Below are 16,767 nucleotides of genomic sequence, written 5' to 3' on the forward strand. Positions count from 1 at the left end.
TCTTTGCTCCATAGTCAATAGAGATTTTGATGTCTTACCACTCGTACCAATTTATTCTCAATATCTTGTAATACTTTAATTTATTTAATTTTTACTTTTGAAAAAAAGAAATATTTTTATCTAGATCAAGTTAAATTGTTTTATGTACTTCACTTTTCTCTTATCATGCAGAACTTTATACTGTTATGCTAAACATCATCCCTTTGGACAAAGTGCATCGAAGAATATTTTACAGATTATTGTGTTCACAAAATAGTTAAACGCTTATTCATTAAGCAAGCATGGACTTCAGTTCGCTCAATCCAAATACTTCCAACCCATTGAACATAGCTGCGAGGAAAAACGATTTTCAAAATGTGCACCGTCTGTTAAAGAAAGTGAATCCCAATTGTGTGGACAATAGAGGATGGACCTGTCTTCACGAAGCCGCGGCAAACGACAGCTACCAGAGCTTGGTGCTCATCCTTAAGCACCCTGACTGCAGACCTTTAGCGGAGACACATGAAGGACACACAGCTTTGTACTTAGCTTGTCGTCATCACAGTTCTTTGCAAACTATTAAAGCCTTACTAGACAGCGCTGAAGATATTGCCAACTATGGCAGCACTGAGAGTGTTACCCCTCTCCATGTAGCCAGTACTCAAGGAAGAGTGGAAGTTATACAGCTATTAATAGACCATGGAGCAATGATAGATGTACAAGACTTTGATGGAGATACACCTTTGCATGATGCAGCTTTGGCATTAAAGTTAAAGTCAGTCACTGCATTATTACATGCTGGAGCTGACCCAGCTATTAAAAATGAGACTGGTTACACACCATTTCATTTAGCATGCTTCAAAGGCGGATTTGACATAATAAAAGCAATGATACCTTTTGTTGATGACATAAATGAAGTTACAGCTAATGGAGACACTCCTTTAATAACAGCTTTCAATGGGAACAATGAAAGCATTATTCAGTTTCTGCTAGATAATGGCGCTGATCCTCATATAAAGAATAATGATGGTTTCTTAGCTTTAGATGTGGCACTCAATCATGGCTGTGATGAAATATTTAATCTACTTTTGGGTGTAATAAACAAGGAGGAGATAAACAAAGATTTTATTTTGTTAGCATGTAAGCCACACTACTACAAATATAAGATATTAGAGAGTCTACTGAATCATGATTTGGGGCCAGAATTCTTTGATTTTTATGAGGAGTTTGTTGTTACGCTGGAGTGTATTGGTGACCTGCAACCTCATTACCAGTCAAATGCTCCGTTGAACTCTTACTTGAATATTTGTGAATATATTTACAACAGTGCATTTGAGGCTTTTAGACAATTCTTTTACCTGTTCCTCATGAATGGTGTTGCAGTAAATGCTTTGCGAAGGGACGAATGCCCTCCACTAGTATACATACATTACACTGGACATGGCACTTGTTTTGAAGAGGTATGATCGGAGAACATTACCTATATTATATCTATTTATCTCAACAGAGATTACCTTATTTTTTACTGAATTAAAAAAAAATATGAGACCTTATTTAATCTACTGTTATAGTACCTTATTTAGGAACGGTATGGTCAATAATGATTAAGATAAAGTGTAGATTAGTAATAGTGGCTGATATGACCTAAGGCCCAGTATGCCATTGCTTACATCATGCGATTGTGTCACAGGGTGGTACAAGTGGTGGTACATAACTTTAGCGCTGACAGTTATTGCACAGAAGCCAAAAACGGGTCTCTCAGGGGATTACAGGTGGTGAAGGGTACGTGTCCCCATGCGCAGCTATCCCCTCCACATTTCAGTGCTAAAATTATGTGCAGCCACTTGTAGTCTATTGTGCCTGGGCCTAAGACGGATAGGACAACAATGCTGCAACCGTTTAGTAGTTTTCTGATGTTTGTTACCAGTATGTATTTACCACTACATAACTACAAAACTATTTTTATATCACTTTTACAGTTGTATTAAATTCACCTTAACTTTAAAAAGTATTTTGCACATTTTATCTAAAAATGTCACATAATTATACTCATACAATTTCAGGTATTCAAAATACTCATAGAGCACAACTGCAACGTAGACTACTCAAGCCTTTGTACAGACAGCGAGCAGCTAGTACTTCCAGATGCCTTCATTGCCTCGGTCACTTCTGATCCCGCTACAACTCTTTTGATGCTGCCGTACAGTTTGCACTGTGAACCTGATCACTTACTGACTTTCACTCATAGCTGCAGCTGGTTGAGCAGGATTCCAGTTCAAGTAAGTTATGAGAAAATTATAAAAACTCTACAGAAGTAGGTGTAGTAATCTCATTTTAAGGGGATGTTGTAAATAACATGAACATGATAGTTTATCTATATCTGCTAGTAGTTTCATTGCTAGAAAATGTAACCAAGGAAACTTGAGTATGTAGATGTTAACACAAAAAATCTATAGATGGTTTATGAAATGAAAAATGAAAATGAAATATTTATTTTTCAAGTAGGCATATTACAATGCGCATATGAACGTCAAATAAAGCTACGCCGGCTCTAACCCTACGCCTCAGCCTCGAGAAGATTTCAGTCCCCCCTCAGTTGGGAGGGGGGTATCCACTATGGGACGCAAGAAACTCGGCGGGCAACTTCTTTTCAAAACATTACATCTTATAATTAACATGCATTAAATAACAAGATACGATTTAACATGCAAAAGTATTCATCAAAGAATATGAACAGACTAGGTACTCTATGGAAATTAATTTCAATAAATTATATTATTGCTTAATAATACGTCGTTCTTCTTCAGAGAAAACATATCAAATTGTCACAGAAGAAAAAGATAATATGAATCTCAATGTCATTAAATATGTAATTTACACAACATAAAATATTTGATGTGCTTTCTTATCTGAACTGTGTCCTCTATACATAATACAATTATTTTAATTGCTATTCGTTTTTTGTAGTTTCTGGTTCGGGCCATGCATGTTTGTCTGTCAAATAGTCCTCGACTCTGTAGGTAATTAAGCCTTTAACATCAATGATTTTTTTAAGTAGTTTTTAAGAGCTGGGTGGGGTAATCTCAAAGCAGTGTCAGGTAACTTATTATAAAAATGAATGCATTACCCAACAAATGATGCTGTCTGTACTGCTCTATTTTCCTTGTATAACCATTTGTAGCAACAAACAAGTAAATGAGAAATGTTAAACTTAATGTATGCCAACTTTTGATTAATTTAACCCCTCTGTGACCCAGTATTAGTACTACTTTATAATAAATTAATTAAATATATTATTTAGTCCTATATGCAATTGTATAGTACTAGCTTCTGCCCGCGGCTTCGCTCGCGTTAAATTCTAAAAATACTACTTCTAATAATTCTACTCTCCAAAAATCACGTCAATTCGTCACTTCGTTTTGCCGTGAAAGACGGACAAACAAACAGACACACACTTTCCCATTTATAATATTAGTATGGATAATGTCCGTATGCTGATGTGGTAAGAATGTTTATGAGTATAATGGTTGTGTGACTCTTTTGAAATTCTTTCCAGGTACAAAAACAATTACTTTTCTTCATAGACAACAATGCTGACAATATCAAAGCAGAGTGCCTGTCGCTGTACGTGCCGCCATTAAAACACTTGTCTAGGTTAAAAGTTAGAAGTGTTTTAAGAAGTACTGGAATAAACACAACGGAAAAGTTTCTACAAGCTTTAGAAAAATTGCCAATACCACCTTTATTGAAACACTATTTAAGATACCTTTGATATCATCCTCAGCTACACTAAGATCTCAAATACTAGACTATTTTTAAATAAAACACATATTGCACAAATAAATAATTTATCAAAAAGTTATATTGAATGATTGGCGTACAAAATTACAACATAATTCTAAAAAAAAGAATATTTAAGACATAATTCGCTTATATAGATATATCTACATAATTACAATATCATACAATGTGTGAAGTATACATGCTTGCTTCACTTGAAGTTTGCACCATTCGCCATGAAGTCTTCTATTTCAGCCACACTGTGATAAAAAAAATGGTCAGTAAATCATAAGAATGCAAATCTTGCCTTTAATTTCCATTCTGGAACCTTTTTACCAGTGATTGGGTATGTATACACTTTCTCTATACCTATAGCATTGAATTATGATCCATATGAATGAAGCTTCTTAAATTAAAATGGTTTTACAATGTTTAATTACTTACATGTTAAGGTCAATACGGGTAAGTGTGTCTGGCCTTCACATTTGACCTTTTTATTCATTGTCACAGGTATTTTTGCGAGTTTATACTTTTGCGACTTGCTACTTACAATTAGTGGTAAACGTATACACTCTCAATAAACACTGATCATTTGGTTTAAACAGGCCACATTTGAAGGCCAGACACACTTCACCTTATGACACACTTATCCATATGGCGTAGGTACGTTCTTTCCTACTAATTTGACATGTCTGACGCCATATTAGTATGAAAATAGCTCACCCTCGCCGACCTCTGATTATAAGTATTATAACTAAATAGATTTTGTAAACTTGTAAAAAATGACAAACATTGAAAAAATAGGCGGCTGTTATGGATCACTATGCGACGCGACAGATATACGAGTAGTTCCTATTCTTGTTAATCAAATGGAATTTTTAGTTGTATCCTGGTTTCTTTGTACATGAAAATATCAGCAATAGGGATGACGACTACATTAAAAAAATGACATTTTTAACTAAAGTCCGTCAGTTAGATCGTCCAAAAATACTGAACACATATTTTTCGCTTTTTCTAATTAACACGTTCGACGCCGGTGACACAGCGTCTGTGATCAAAAAATCCTTACTCCTATGCCAGTGACACATATGTGTGTTTTAATTTATTAGCCTTTTTGTTGCCAAATTTCAAATTAAATAAAAAATGATTGAACGTACACTTATGTTATTCAAAATTAAATCTAAATACGCTTTGGTTTCAAAATTTGTAAGTTTTTGATATTGCATAAGATTACCTTTATACAGTGCCGGGTGGCACAAATATGTGTCATTTTTAAGACAGATTTCAGCGGTTCTCAAAATTTTCATTGGAACTTACTATAGATTGCACAGCCAGCCAAAAGATTTAATGATAATGTTCAACAATTAGTAAATATTAGATTAAACGAAATTTAAGTAATAAAAACAAATTTACTAATTGTAACATTATTATTATTTAAACCACTTCTTATAATCATTATAAATAGATATACAAAATTATTTTTTGGAATATTTGTAGAGTATGTTTTTAATTTCTCTCCAACATTCATCTAAGTCTTCTTCCTTGACCATTTCCAATAAAATTCTAAATTGCAATGCTTTTCCGTTTTTGCTGCATAGACATGGAGCGAGTATGTCTTGAGACGTATCTTCATCAACAGGAACATTCTCTTCAACAGGTTCTTCCGGTTCCGGGGGATTTTGCCAAAAGTTTTTTTTTTATTTTGACCAGCAGGCTTAGCACATGATGGCCGCGAAAGTATGTCGCCGCGAGATAGACTACCTATCCTTATGTCATTAATACAATTAGACAAAGACGTGTCATCTATCTCGCGGCGACATACTCCCGCGGCCATCATGTGCTAGGCCTACTGAAGACCTCCTCCAAGGTCTAGCGTTGGTGTAATGCTCCGACCTAAATCAATACATTATCCTGATATTAATAGTATTTCGTACGATTGTAACATAATTTAGATTTTAATAAACCGTGTTTAGGCCAGTAAATTTACTGTCTAAACTTATGGAACTTTTTTATCACAATTAATTTCCAATTTAGGTAATAACTTTTCTTAGTACTTGGGGTACTGAACTTGTCTAAAAGGCAGTAAATATGAGAAATTTTGACAAATGTTAATAACTTAAATTATAATAGCAGTATTATTCCCTATTATAGATAAAAATAATCGATAGGTATATCAGTAAACACAATTTTTAAATGGACCTTTTCGGCCGCCTCCTAAGTATCTATGTGTATAATAATCTATGTTGAGTTCATTAGTGCTAAAGTTTGAGAAACACTGAGTGATAAAGTAATTACTTACGGTTTTCTTCCATTTAGTGAGTTTTAAACTATTTTTCCGTATTTTTCGAGCATTAGTACCATCCCACAGCACGTCAGAGAGATGACTGACGCCGCGAAATAAAAATAATCGCATTTTAGTAATTTACCTCTGAACTATGCCAGTTGACACATACCTTGTGACCATGTTATTCCTATGCCAGTAACACAAATATGTGACTACGATAATTACGCCCGGCATAGCTAAAGGGCTTAGTGAAACGCTGCCGGCGTCGAACGTGTTAATGAAAAAATACAAAGATATAGAGCATAAAAGTTCCGGAGTGGGGGCTTGATGACGTCACTTCTAAGTAAAAATTGTACCTAGGCGTGACGTCACGCGAAACTTCAACGCACTGTACCGTCGTCATTTTTCGTTTACGAGAAAAAAGAAAAAATACGTGTCTAAAATTCTTTGATAATCTAACTGACGGACTAATTCGTTTTTTTTAGTCGTCTCGCCTATGGTGCATGATGTCAAAGCGTGACTTACGTCCTGGGCACGAAAGTAAAGTTTTCCACGCCAGTCTCAGTGATGAGTACGTCGTCCTCGATGCGAACGCCACCGAACCCTGAGAAACGGTCCACCACCTCCCAGTTGAAGAATTTGGACTGTTCTGGGTTGTTCTTAGCTGCGTTGAGTAGCTGAAATAAGTGAAACAGTGGATTAGGTATGGGTATTCAATCAGTGTTAAGACTCCAGTACACAATGGCCTGTGATGGGCCACGCTTTGCAATGCACAATTGTAGGCCACGATCACTTGGTGTTCACACAGTGGCGCATGTCTCATTGCTGGCTGGCAAACCACTTGCGATGGACATAGAAGTAATTACGGCTGCGGCTATTTATTTATATACTGTTTACAAATATTACAGGCTCAGATTGATATAAATCAATAAACTTAAAAGTTTCTTCATTGCTCCACGATACTGATATTTTGAGCGATCAAAAATTCTAGTTCTAGCAACAAAAAAGTGCACTATCCCGGTCAGGCGGTAGGTGACAAACTAAACAATGGCCGATTGTGTGAACACCACAGGCCACGCTACGCCACGATTCCTTTGAAGTGTGCCCAAAAAACCGACAACTCCCCGATTGCGCACCACGATTGACAATTGTCCGCCATCATACACCATTACCCCCTGTACACAATGGCGATAGCCTGTAGTGGGCCAGCATGGGCCATTGTGTACTGGAGCCTTAAGGTGGGGCAATAACGTTTTTCGTGGTTGTGTAAGCCAACACGGGAGCGGCAAACACGATCACAACTCTGGCAGGTGTAGTGTGCCCCTGGCGAGCAGGTATCGCGCTGATGACGCTTGGCGCGCTTATTTGCAAGTGCCTTAAACCAAGCCTCGTCATAAAGTCTATGAAAAAATGTACCTCGGAACCGTCAAGAAAAATGTACGATTGGCTAGATGGCGCTACACCTTTGGCTGACTTTCAACTAGATGGCGCTAATATTAACCCTTAAATGCATGATTTTTTTCTTTTAACTAGAAATTAATAATGTGATAGACAATGGTTTTCTGACTCTAGAAAAAATAATAAAAAAATATTTAACATCGATTTTAATACTAAATCAGTGTTAGAAGTAAAATAGGCTAAATCTTACTTATAGAAATATATAATTACTAGTAAAATTTATAAGAAAACTTTTACTACTATTAAAAAGGTACACTATTTGAGAAACCCCTATGATAAAATGATTAAACATAAAATAGTTACTAACTCTGAAAAAATCTGCCTGAATCATGTACTAAAAATCACCATCATCCAGTTTTTTCACACTTTTCCGCCATTTTTTCTTAAATGGTTGGAAATAATGTTTTTATTTAGTAATTGAGATGTAGGATTTAAGAAAAATAAATAAAAAAGTCCAGCTTATATTTTGGCTATAAACTAGCCAAAATATACATACATACATACAAAATATACATACATTGTAGCCAAATGGCAACAATATGCATTTAAGGGTTAATATGTGTGAAATTTTAACACATCCAAGTTAAGAATATGGGCCCTGTGTCGAGAGATGTCAGTCTATGCACTGTGTCTATACATTTTTAACCCCCGACGCAAAAACGACGGGGTGTTATATACACGGTGTTTCCGGTATCACTCAAAACCTCAGACACCCCAACTGATTTTTATTTTTTTAAACTCATCTAGTGTATTCATCTTTTAATCTGATCGTTACTTTTTTTTTAATTGAATTTTTAATTTTCTGTACAGCTCTACTTGACTTTTAGCTCTACACTCAATAAAATAATTGCTAACTACCATCATAAACCATAAGACTATTTATTTGTGTACGTTACTGCAACGACATAAGGTTTACCAATAGACAGCTAAGATGTCACTGTAAAACACTTTAAAGCTTTGTCACAGTAAACTTCAAATTGGACAGGTAATCGCAGTAAGCAAATAAACTCAATATTCAAAATGACAAGGTTGTAATTAGGTACGAGTTCAATTTGTTATGACTTATGATAAACATTAAGATTGAACTGACAAACAACCCAAGTAACATTTTAGTGCTATAATTTTGGTTTTCGACGCCAAAAGCTACTATAGATGTCGTATAAAGGTTTTCGGCGTGACCACTTGTCGTATAAAAGCCTCCAGTAACACCTTTTAGCTCTATAAGCTTATACCGCTAAAAGGTGTTATTAGGAAGTGATGTAAACGTTTATATCACCATTTTATAGAGCCGCTATAGGCCTGGTCTATAACAGGATCAAATATGACTACTATAGATCTATATTATTGTATAATAGTGTTAGGAATCACTGCTATGCAATCAATTTGCGCTATTAAGGTTCCCGACAAGCCGCTATAGTTGTTGCGTTATACAGCTAAAAGGTGTTATTAGGAAGTGATGTAAACGTTTATATCACCATTTTATAGAGCCGCTATAGGCCTGGTCTATAACAGGATTAAATATGACTACTATAGAACAATATTATTATATAATGGTGTTAGAAATCACTGTTATGCAATCAATTTGCGCTATTAAGGTTCCCGACAAGCCGCTTTAGTTGTTGCGTTATACAGCTAAAAGGTGTTATTAGGAAGTGATGTAAACTTTTATATCACCATTTTATAGAGCCGCTATAGGCCTGGTCTATAACAGGATCAAATATGACTACTATATAACAATATTATTATATAATGGTGTTAGAAATCACTGTTATGCAATCAATTTGCGCTATTAAGGTTCCCGACAAGCCGCTATAGTTGTTGCGTTATACAGCTAAAAGGTGTTATTAGGAAGTGATGTAAACGTTTATATCACCATTTTATACAGCCGCTATAGGCCTGGTCTATAACAGGATCAAATAACCTACTAAAGAACAATATTATTGTATAATAGTGTTAGGAATCACTGTTATGCTATCAATTTGCGCTATTAAGGTTCCCAACAAGCCGCTTATAGTATTTTTAGTAGTCGTATTTTAACATAAATTAAAACCTAACTATACCACTATTTTGGGATATAGTGGCTTTGGAAAACACTGCTACAGTATTTAACACTGTAGTAGTGATATGAATACCATTATAGAGCTATTTTGCTGTATAATGAAGTTTTCAGGATACGTTTATATAGCTTTGAAAAGCGTTAATAGTCGTTTTCTAATGCCTTTTATATCTCATCGCCGTATACGTCACAATTACTCTTTTATATCACAGAACTGTGGAATAATGGTTTCGGTATCTCTTTTAAAACACAATAGCGTTATAGCTGAGTTTACTATATGTTTTATAAAAAAAAAACTGTTTAGAAGATCTTTCTATAGTAAAACATTGAAAACAAGTATTGTTTTCTATATAAAGAACTTATAAGTTAAACTGGATCATAGTTAAAGTCTCATGCAACCCTAATTGAATCCACAATGGCGGGCTTATGGCAGTGAATTAGGGATTGCAATTGCTGGATCCAGCATCCAGCAATCCAGCTGGATCCAGCGCATTTTTCGGTCTGCTGGATCCAGCAGCCAGCGCTGGATCCAGCGCTGCGGATCCGCAAATAAGAAAATCTGCAATAAAATGCGTAATTAACTTCAATTAACTTATTTTACGTCATGTTTAAAACGGTTCCGCATTCCCGCGCGTAGCCCGTGGCCGCTTAGCACAAAATAATTCTATTTCGCTACAATTGTGTGTTTTTTTCAAAAACGTAAGTAGTTTGAAACTGTATTATAACTACTGAAGATCTCAAAATGTATTTATAGTATTTAATTATTTACTGTTACCGCAAAATTTCTTTTAAGTTTCAACTTATGTTTAGATCAGAATATTGATTGATGTTTGTCTACGTATAATACACCTACTTAGAGGTTTATTTTTTCATAAATATTAAGTAAGTTAAACTAAGTACTAGTAAGTAAATTAGTAATTTTCAATGTGAACTAGTGAATGCCCAAATGTTGTGCCAAAAAAGCAGGCCATGCCTGGTTGATAGCATTATTTATGTACTACTTATTGTAGTACCTTCGCTTCATCGTTGTCACACTTTTAATGACATTTTTTATTTATGTAGATTGCTATAAGGATAAAAATGGTTACAAAAAGTAATGCCAGGGGCGGCTCACTCCGCGATCCTTTCGCCGCGCTACAAGTACATGCCGGCGGCCGCGAGTTCGCGGCCCATTCAGTGGCGACGACCTTCGCGCGGCGCAATAGAATTCAATGTCGTCTGCACGCGTGCGGTCCGTTTGTTAATGTAGGTAAGAATTTAGAATGGCGGCGTTTTGTGAACATCAAAGGAGTGAGCCTTCTGTACTTGTACTATTATATATTCTGTGGTAATGCCAACTTTTTACAAATAAATTTTAACTTTTCTTCCCTGTTAGGAGGGAGCAAAGTAGCAGTTTTCTGTTCACGGACTATGTTGGCAGTATAATCATATATGACAGAGTCCAGTTAGGGGCGACGACGAGCGAAACGAGGAGGAGCGTGTTAGGTTGACCGTGAGCAAACCGTAAAAAACTTTTGAAATGTAATAACAATAAATTAAACAATATTCTTTCAAAAAAAATAAGTAGGTAACTATTTAAAAAATATATATACGTAAGTAAAATACGTAATTGCATCCCTATCAATAAATTTAGAAGTTCATAGGAGACTCAGTATTGCATATTTTTCGAAATACGCCATAGAGATTGTCGGTGTTCAATAAAACATTTGGTATATTACAATAAACAACTAGTTGTATATTACGTCAAGTAAAAAAATTGGATAACATGAAAGTTTGGTTTTTAAACAAAGGCTTTTTGAAAAACCCTAAAAATGGCCAAACTTTAAGTTGGTAGGTAAATGCAAGGTTGGCAAATTAAAAAAAAAACAATATGATAATTTGGGAAATGAACATTCGGTGGAATAAAATTCCGCGAAACGTGCGTTGGGAAGTGATATTCGGTCATACAATTTTCGGAGATAAATAAGAGAACCGTTTTAACCCTTAAATGCATGAATTTTTCTTTTAACGAGATATTAATATACGTGATAGACAATGGTTTTCTGACTCTGGGAAAAATAATAAAAAAAATATTTAAAATCGTTGTTAATACTAAATCATTGTTAGAAGTTAAATAGGCAAAATCTTATTTATATAAATATATCGTAATTGGTAAGTTTTATTTTAAAAAATTGACTACTATTAAAAAGGTACACTATTTGTGAAACCTCTATGATAAAATGTTTAAACATAAAGTTATTACTAACTCCGAAAAAATCAGCCTAAATCACATACTAAAAATCGCCATCGTCCTGTTTTTTCACACTTTTCCGCCATTTCATTTGAATCCTTAAATAATAAATAGTAAATCATTATATTATTTAATTTATTTAATTGTTTATTAAATAATAATAAATAATGAATGTGATTTTAGATAGCTACATATCGAGCCACGGCCCATCAAATATAGGATGCATTTAAACATCACCATGTTAAGTTTTTTTTTATTACAAAATTGCGCGTTTTCATCCTTCCTTTCACTATTTCAAATAATTTTAGTAATAACAGCCCTCTAGTAGAGCAAAATGTAATTTTTTTTTGGCATTTTTTCTACCTGCTGGATCCGCGCTGGATCCAGCTGGATTGGCGCCGATCCAGCAAAAATCCAGCTGGATTGGAAACACTGCTGGATTGCAATCCCTACAGTGAATGCGTATGATAAGTGACATAGTCGAACTATAAAAGCGTATGTTTTACTTCTTGGATTCATAGTAGAAACTATGGTGCCAATAATTTTATTGTATTAAATTATATTTATTTATTTTATTCAAAACAGGTATAAATCGAGGGCGCACTTAAAATACTCCATTAAACTAATATTCTTTTAACGGTAAAATTTCCATCGCATACCTTTTTGCAGTAATGATGGAATTATACGAAATCCAAATTATTTAACGTCAAACTAGTAGCGGAAAAAATAATCGTCCAAGTCAACAAATTAGCACAGTATTAATACCATTATAGACCCTAAATACTGCCCTATTATAAAAAGGTAAACAACCTCTAGCAATGCGATATACACAATGTTGTATTACGAGTACAATAGAATGGGCACGTAAAAAATAACTAATAATACTAATTTAAATAAAAATATTACCCCCATCAAGATATAGCTCAATCGATTCTACTCTCGATTCTGAACAAACTGTTTTCAGGTTTTTAGTGTTAAGTGAAACACGGTGTATATGTATAATTTGACGTGTCTGTCTGTTTGTCTGTGTGTATCTCCGTCTGGCATCGTAGCTCCCGAACGGATGAAGCGATTTAGATTTTGTTTTTTCTGTTTGAAAGCTGAATTAGTCGGGAGTGTTTTTAGCCATGTTTGGTGGAAATCAGTCCACTCTGTCGGGGGTTATATCAAAATTAAAATTTTGTGGTTAGGTTAGGTTATACTCTGACAGTAACTATTTATATAAACTCGATCCTCTTTGGTTTTATGAATGGCCAATCGTGCGGTTGGCTAAGTCCTCGTGTGGTCACGGGTTGAGAATTTCACCACCCTATTTTTTCCCATGGGTGTAGAAGTCGATAGGATATGGTTATGGGTTCATTAGGCCTTTTTTAAAGTCTGACTTATATGATTAAGTACTGTCCAATTAACCGAAATAAAATATTACCATATTTTATTATGACTTAAAAACAGCAAAAAATATTTTCAAAGTATACTTTTACGTAAGCAGGCGAAAACAACACAGTCATGTTAATCTATAGATTATCTTTGCATCAGGTCATTCTACTCGAAAACAACATTTTCTGACTTTTTAAGTGTGAAGACATAAAGTTCAATATGTCAGTGATTGTTTTGACATGCAGTAAGGTTCGAATTCGATGACGTCACTACATCGCTGACAGCGTTTTCGGTGGCCAAAATAAATAAATAAATTACACACTTTAAATTACCCAGTCTATAAATATTGGTTTTTTATGTCAAATACTACAGAAGACAATCATTTAAAGCTCGTCCACACATGAGCGTTTTGATAGCGTAGGCGGAGCGGTAGCGGAGCGTCAGCGCAGCGCAACGATAGCGGTGCGTCGGACGAACGCTGGCGTTGCGCCCGGCGGACGCCGGCGGGAACTAACAAGCGCGGATTGCGAGCGGAACGCCAGCGTTCCGCCGGCGCACCGCTATCATTGCGCTCCGCTAACGCTACGCTATCAAAACGCTTTATGTGTGGCGGAGGCTTTATTGTGCCAAATTCGATATGAGTCTAGTAGCCTATAGGCTACTTGCCTCCTAGTCAAATCAGCTTCTTTTTAAGAACTGTCAAAACGAATTTGAACGACTTGCTAATATGGAGTTTATATGAAACCGAATTGTTAAGAGTTTAGTGAGACGTTACGGTCAACTCAGTTACTTTATATTTTTCTACCTGACTTATTAAATAGAATATTTTTAAATTAAAGGAAAAATGGAGACAATCACACTTCCGGCAGGACTCGAACCTGCGACCTTTTGGCTTTGCCGGGGCCATCACGCTACCAACTGCGCCATGGAGGCCTCACCTCACCGCTCGCCAACATTCCGGGTCGTAAGTGGCGCGCGAGCGGCAGGCGGGCAGGTAGCGGCAGGTGGAAGACGCCGAAGTCACATGGACGCCAGCGACATCTATCGGTCGCGACTCACCGGCGGGATGAAGTAGCAGCCCGGCTCGACAGTGAGCAGCATGGCGGGCTGCAGGCGGCGCGCGGTGCGCAGGCGCGCGAGCGGGCCGGCGGGCAGGTAGCGGCAGGTGGAAGGCGCGGAGTCACATGCGACTCACCGGCGGGATGAAGTAGCAGCCCGGCTCGACAGTGAGCAGCATGGCGGGCTGCAGGCGGCGCGCGGTGCGCAGGCGCGCGAGCGGGCCGGCGGGCAGGTAGCGGCAGGTGGAAGGCGCGGAGTCACATGCGACTCACCGGCGGGATGAAGTAGCAGCCCGGCTCGACAGTGAGCAGCATGGCGGGCTGCAGGCGGCGCGCGGTGCGCAGGCGCGCGAGCGGGCCGGCGGGCAGGTAGCGGCAGGTGGAAGGCGCGGAGTCACATGCGACTCACCGGCGGGATGAAGTAGCAGCCCGGCTCGACAGTGAGCAGCATGGCGGGCTGCAGGCGGCGCGCGGTGCGCAGGCGCGCGAGCGGGCCGGCGGGCAGGTAGCGGCAGGTGGAAGGCGCGGAGTCACATGCGACTCACCGGCGGGATGAAGTAGCAGCCCGGCTCGACAGTGAGCAGCATGGCGGGCTGCAGGCGGCGCGCGGTGCGCAGGCGCGCGAGCGGCCGGCGGGCAGGTAGCGGCAGGTGGAAGGCGCGGAGTCACATGCGACTCACCGGCGGGATGAAGTAGCAGCCCGGCTCGACAGTGAGCAGCATGGCGGGCTGCAGGCGGCGCGCGGTGCGCAGGCGCGCGAGCGGGCCGGCGGGCAGGTAGCGGCAGGTGGAAGGCGCGGAGTCACATGCGACTCACCGGCGGGATGAAGTAGCAGCCCGGCTCGACAGTGAGCAGCATGGCGGGCTGCAGGCGGCGCGCGGTGCGCAGGCGCGCGAGCGGGCCGGCGGGCAGGTAGCGGCAGGTGGAAGGCGCGGAGTCACATGCGACTCACCGGCGGGATGAAGTAGCAGCCCGGCTCGACAGTGAGCAGCATGGCGGGCTGCAGGCGGCGCGCGGTGCGCAGGCGCGCGAGCGGGCCGGCGGGCCGCGGCGGGCAGGCGGGCAGGTAGCCGCCGACGTCGTGCACGTCCAGCCCCAGCAGGTGCCCCAGCCCGTGCGGCTGCAGCACGCCGTTCACTCCCGCCTGGATATACACACCGACCAAATCTCACACGAAAATCTACTAGAGACAATGCGCGATGTATGGCCGCATTCACTACCGGACAAAAAATGGCGCACTCGTACACTAGAAACCGGAAACTGGATCAAAATATGTCAAAAGGTTATTTCGACTTAACCCCTCGTATGCTTAGACACGGATCCGTGCGTGGGAATTTTAATCTATTGTTTTAAATGTCAAGGTCACTATTTCAATGATCAAAATTGACAGGCCGCATACGAGGGGTTAATTAACCCTTTAACCGCCAGAGTCTGATATATAAGACATCACATATCCAGCTCATTCCGCCATAGTCTGATAAATAAGACAAAGATCTGATTTGGTTTTTACAGCCCATTTATAACTCCCATAACTATGCCAACCTTACTCTGCGTGGTACAATACCTGTCGGTGGCGACACGAGCACGCTCGATCAAACATTTCTGGCGGTTAAAAGGTTAAAACGTAATTCGCTTAGAATATTTTAAATGCAAGTATCTCTTTAAGAGTCACTTGCACCACCGTGAATGGAGGGTTAACCCGAGGTTAACCCACCATTTTATATGGAATTTGATAGTTGACAGCCCACTAACTATCCACTAACCCTGACACACTGATTTAAACTTGCACGATTTTTACACATATTTAAAATTGCAAACGGGACTTTCGCGTATTTACTTATGTTTTAAACACTAACCTCCGACGTTTCAAGGACGGCACTGTCCCCGTGGTCTCGGAGCAGACTGGCTGAAGTTGACATCAGGGCCATTTTTTTCAAAGTTGTCCACCCCACTTTTTTTTTTGGATTTGGAAATTTTTATGTGGTTTCCACTCAGAATCGCGAGCTCTTTCTATTCTAATAGGAGAAAAAAAGTGTCCCAAGGATTTTTCCATTCCGTTACCATTTTTTCATACATTTTGTATGGCGGTAAAGGAATGGAAGGTTCGAAAAAATGTATGGAAATCTTGGGACATTTTTTTTCTCCTATCAGGATCGAAAGAGCTCGCGATTCTGAGTAATAATCGCGTAAAAAATACCCATGTTACAAAAAAGTGGGGTGGACAACTTTGAAAAAAATGGCCCATCAACATCTTCTAGCTGTACGAGTTTTTCGAACCACCCGCACTTGGTCCTGACTAGTGACTACCCACTTGATTAGTTTGTGCACTAGGGATGTCACCTTGTCGACACACAACACTCACTCGGAGGTTAGTGTTTAAAACATAGTAAATACGCGATTAAGTCCCGTTCACTAACCCTGAGTTAAGCGGTTGGTGCAACTGGCCCTAAGTCTTCGTGAAAGCCTCGTCTTATCCTGCGGGTATTGAGATATAGGACGAATGTGATATGGAGGAAGTGTTTGATGGTCAATGGAAAGATTTGAC

The 16,767-nt window shown here is 38.8% G+C and overlaps 2 protein-coding genes across 5 annotated transcripts in view; one reads left to right on the forward strand and one right to left on the reverse strand.

Annotated features, from left to right (window-relative positions):
* On the forward strand, nt 1-4,060 carry LOC125235297 (ankyrin-1-like). 2 transcript variants are annotated; one of them, XM_048141810.1, is made up of 4 exons: nt 1-1,439; nt 2,043-2,258; nt 2,947-2,999; nt 3,536-3,700. In XM_048141810.1, the coding sequence occupies exons 1-4, from the start codon at nt 282-284 to the stop codon at nt 3,561-3,563; spliced, it is 1,455 nt and encodes a 484-aa protein (XP_047997767.1). In that variant the 5' UTR covers nt 1-281; the 3' UTR covers nt 3,564-3,700. The 2 variants fall into 2 exon arrangements, with proteins under 2 accessions (XP_047997767.1, XP_047997766.1); XM_048141809.1 differs by lacking the exon at nt 2,947-2,999 and having other exon boundaries at nt 3,536-4,060.
* LOC125235299 (xaa-Pro dipeptidase) overlaps nt 3,811-16,767 on the reverse strand; it is a 27,723-nt gene continuing 14,766 nt past the window's right edge. For 2 of the 3 annotated variants that reach the window (XM_048141812.1, XM_048141811.1), the window contains exons 11-13: nt 15,175-15,366; nt 6,569-6,720; nt 3,811-4,019 (exon numbers count right to left, since the gene is read on the reverse strand). In XM_048141812.1, the coding sequence (XP_047997769.1) occupies nt 3,971-4,019; nt 6,569-6,720; nt 15,175-15,366 (393 nt within the window). In that variant the 3' untranslated portion in view covers nt 3,811-3,970. The remainder of the gene's footprint in view (nt 4,020-6,568; nt 6,721-15,174; nt 15,367-16,767) is intronic. The other variant, XM_048141813.1, reaches the window with a different exon arrangement.

Source organism: Leguminivora glycinivorella, chromosome 17 (assembly GCF_023078275.1).
Source record: "Leguminivora glycinivorella isolate SPB_JAAS2020 chromosome 17, LegGlyc_1.1, whole genome shotgun sequence".
In the NCBI taxonomy this organism is placed as follows: Eukaryota; Metazoa; Arthropoda; class Insecta; order Lepidoptera; family Tortricidae; genus Leguminivora; species Leguminivora glycinivorella.

Excerpts from the sequence above, each read along its gene's own strand:
- LOC125235297 (XM_048141809.1), top strand. The coding sequence starts at position 282 with ATGGACTTCAGTTCGCTCAATCCAAATACTTCCAACCCATTGAACATA. Across the intron at positions 1,440-2,042 it reads ATGGCACTTGTTTTGAAGAG|GTATTCAAAATACTCATAGA; the intron begins GTATGATCGGAG and ends ATACAATTTCAG. Across the intron at positions 2,259-3,535 it reads TGAGCAGGATTCCAGTTCAA|GTACAAAAACAATTACTTTT; the intron begins GTAAGTTATGAG and ends AATTCTTTCCAG.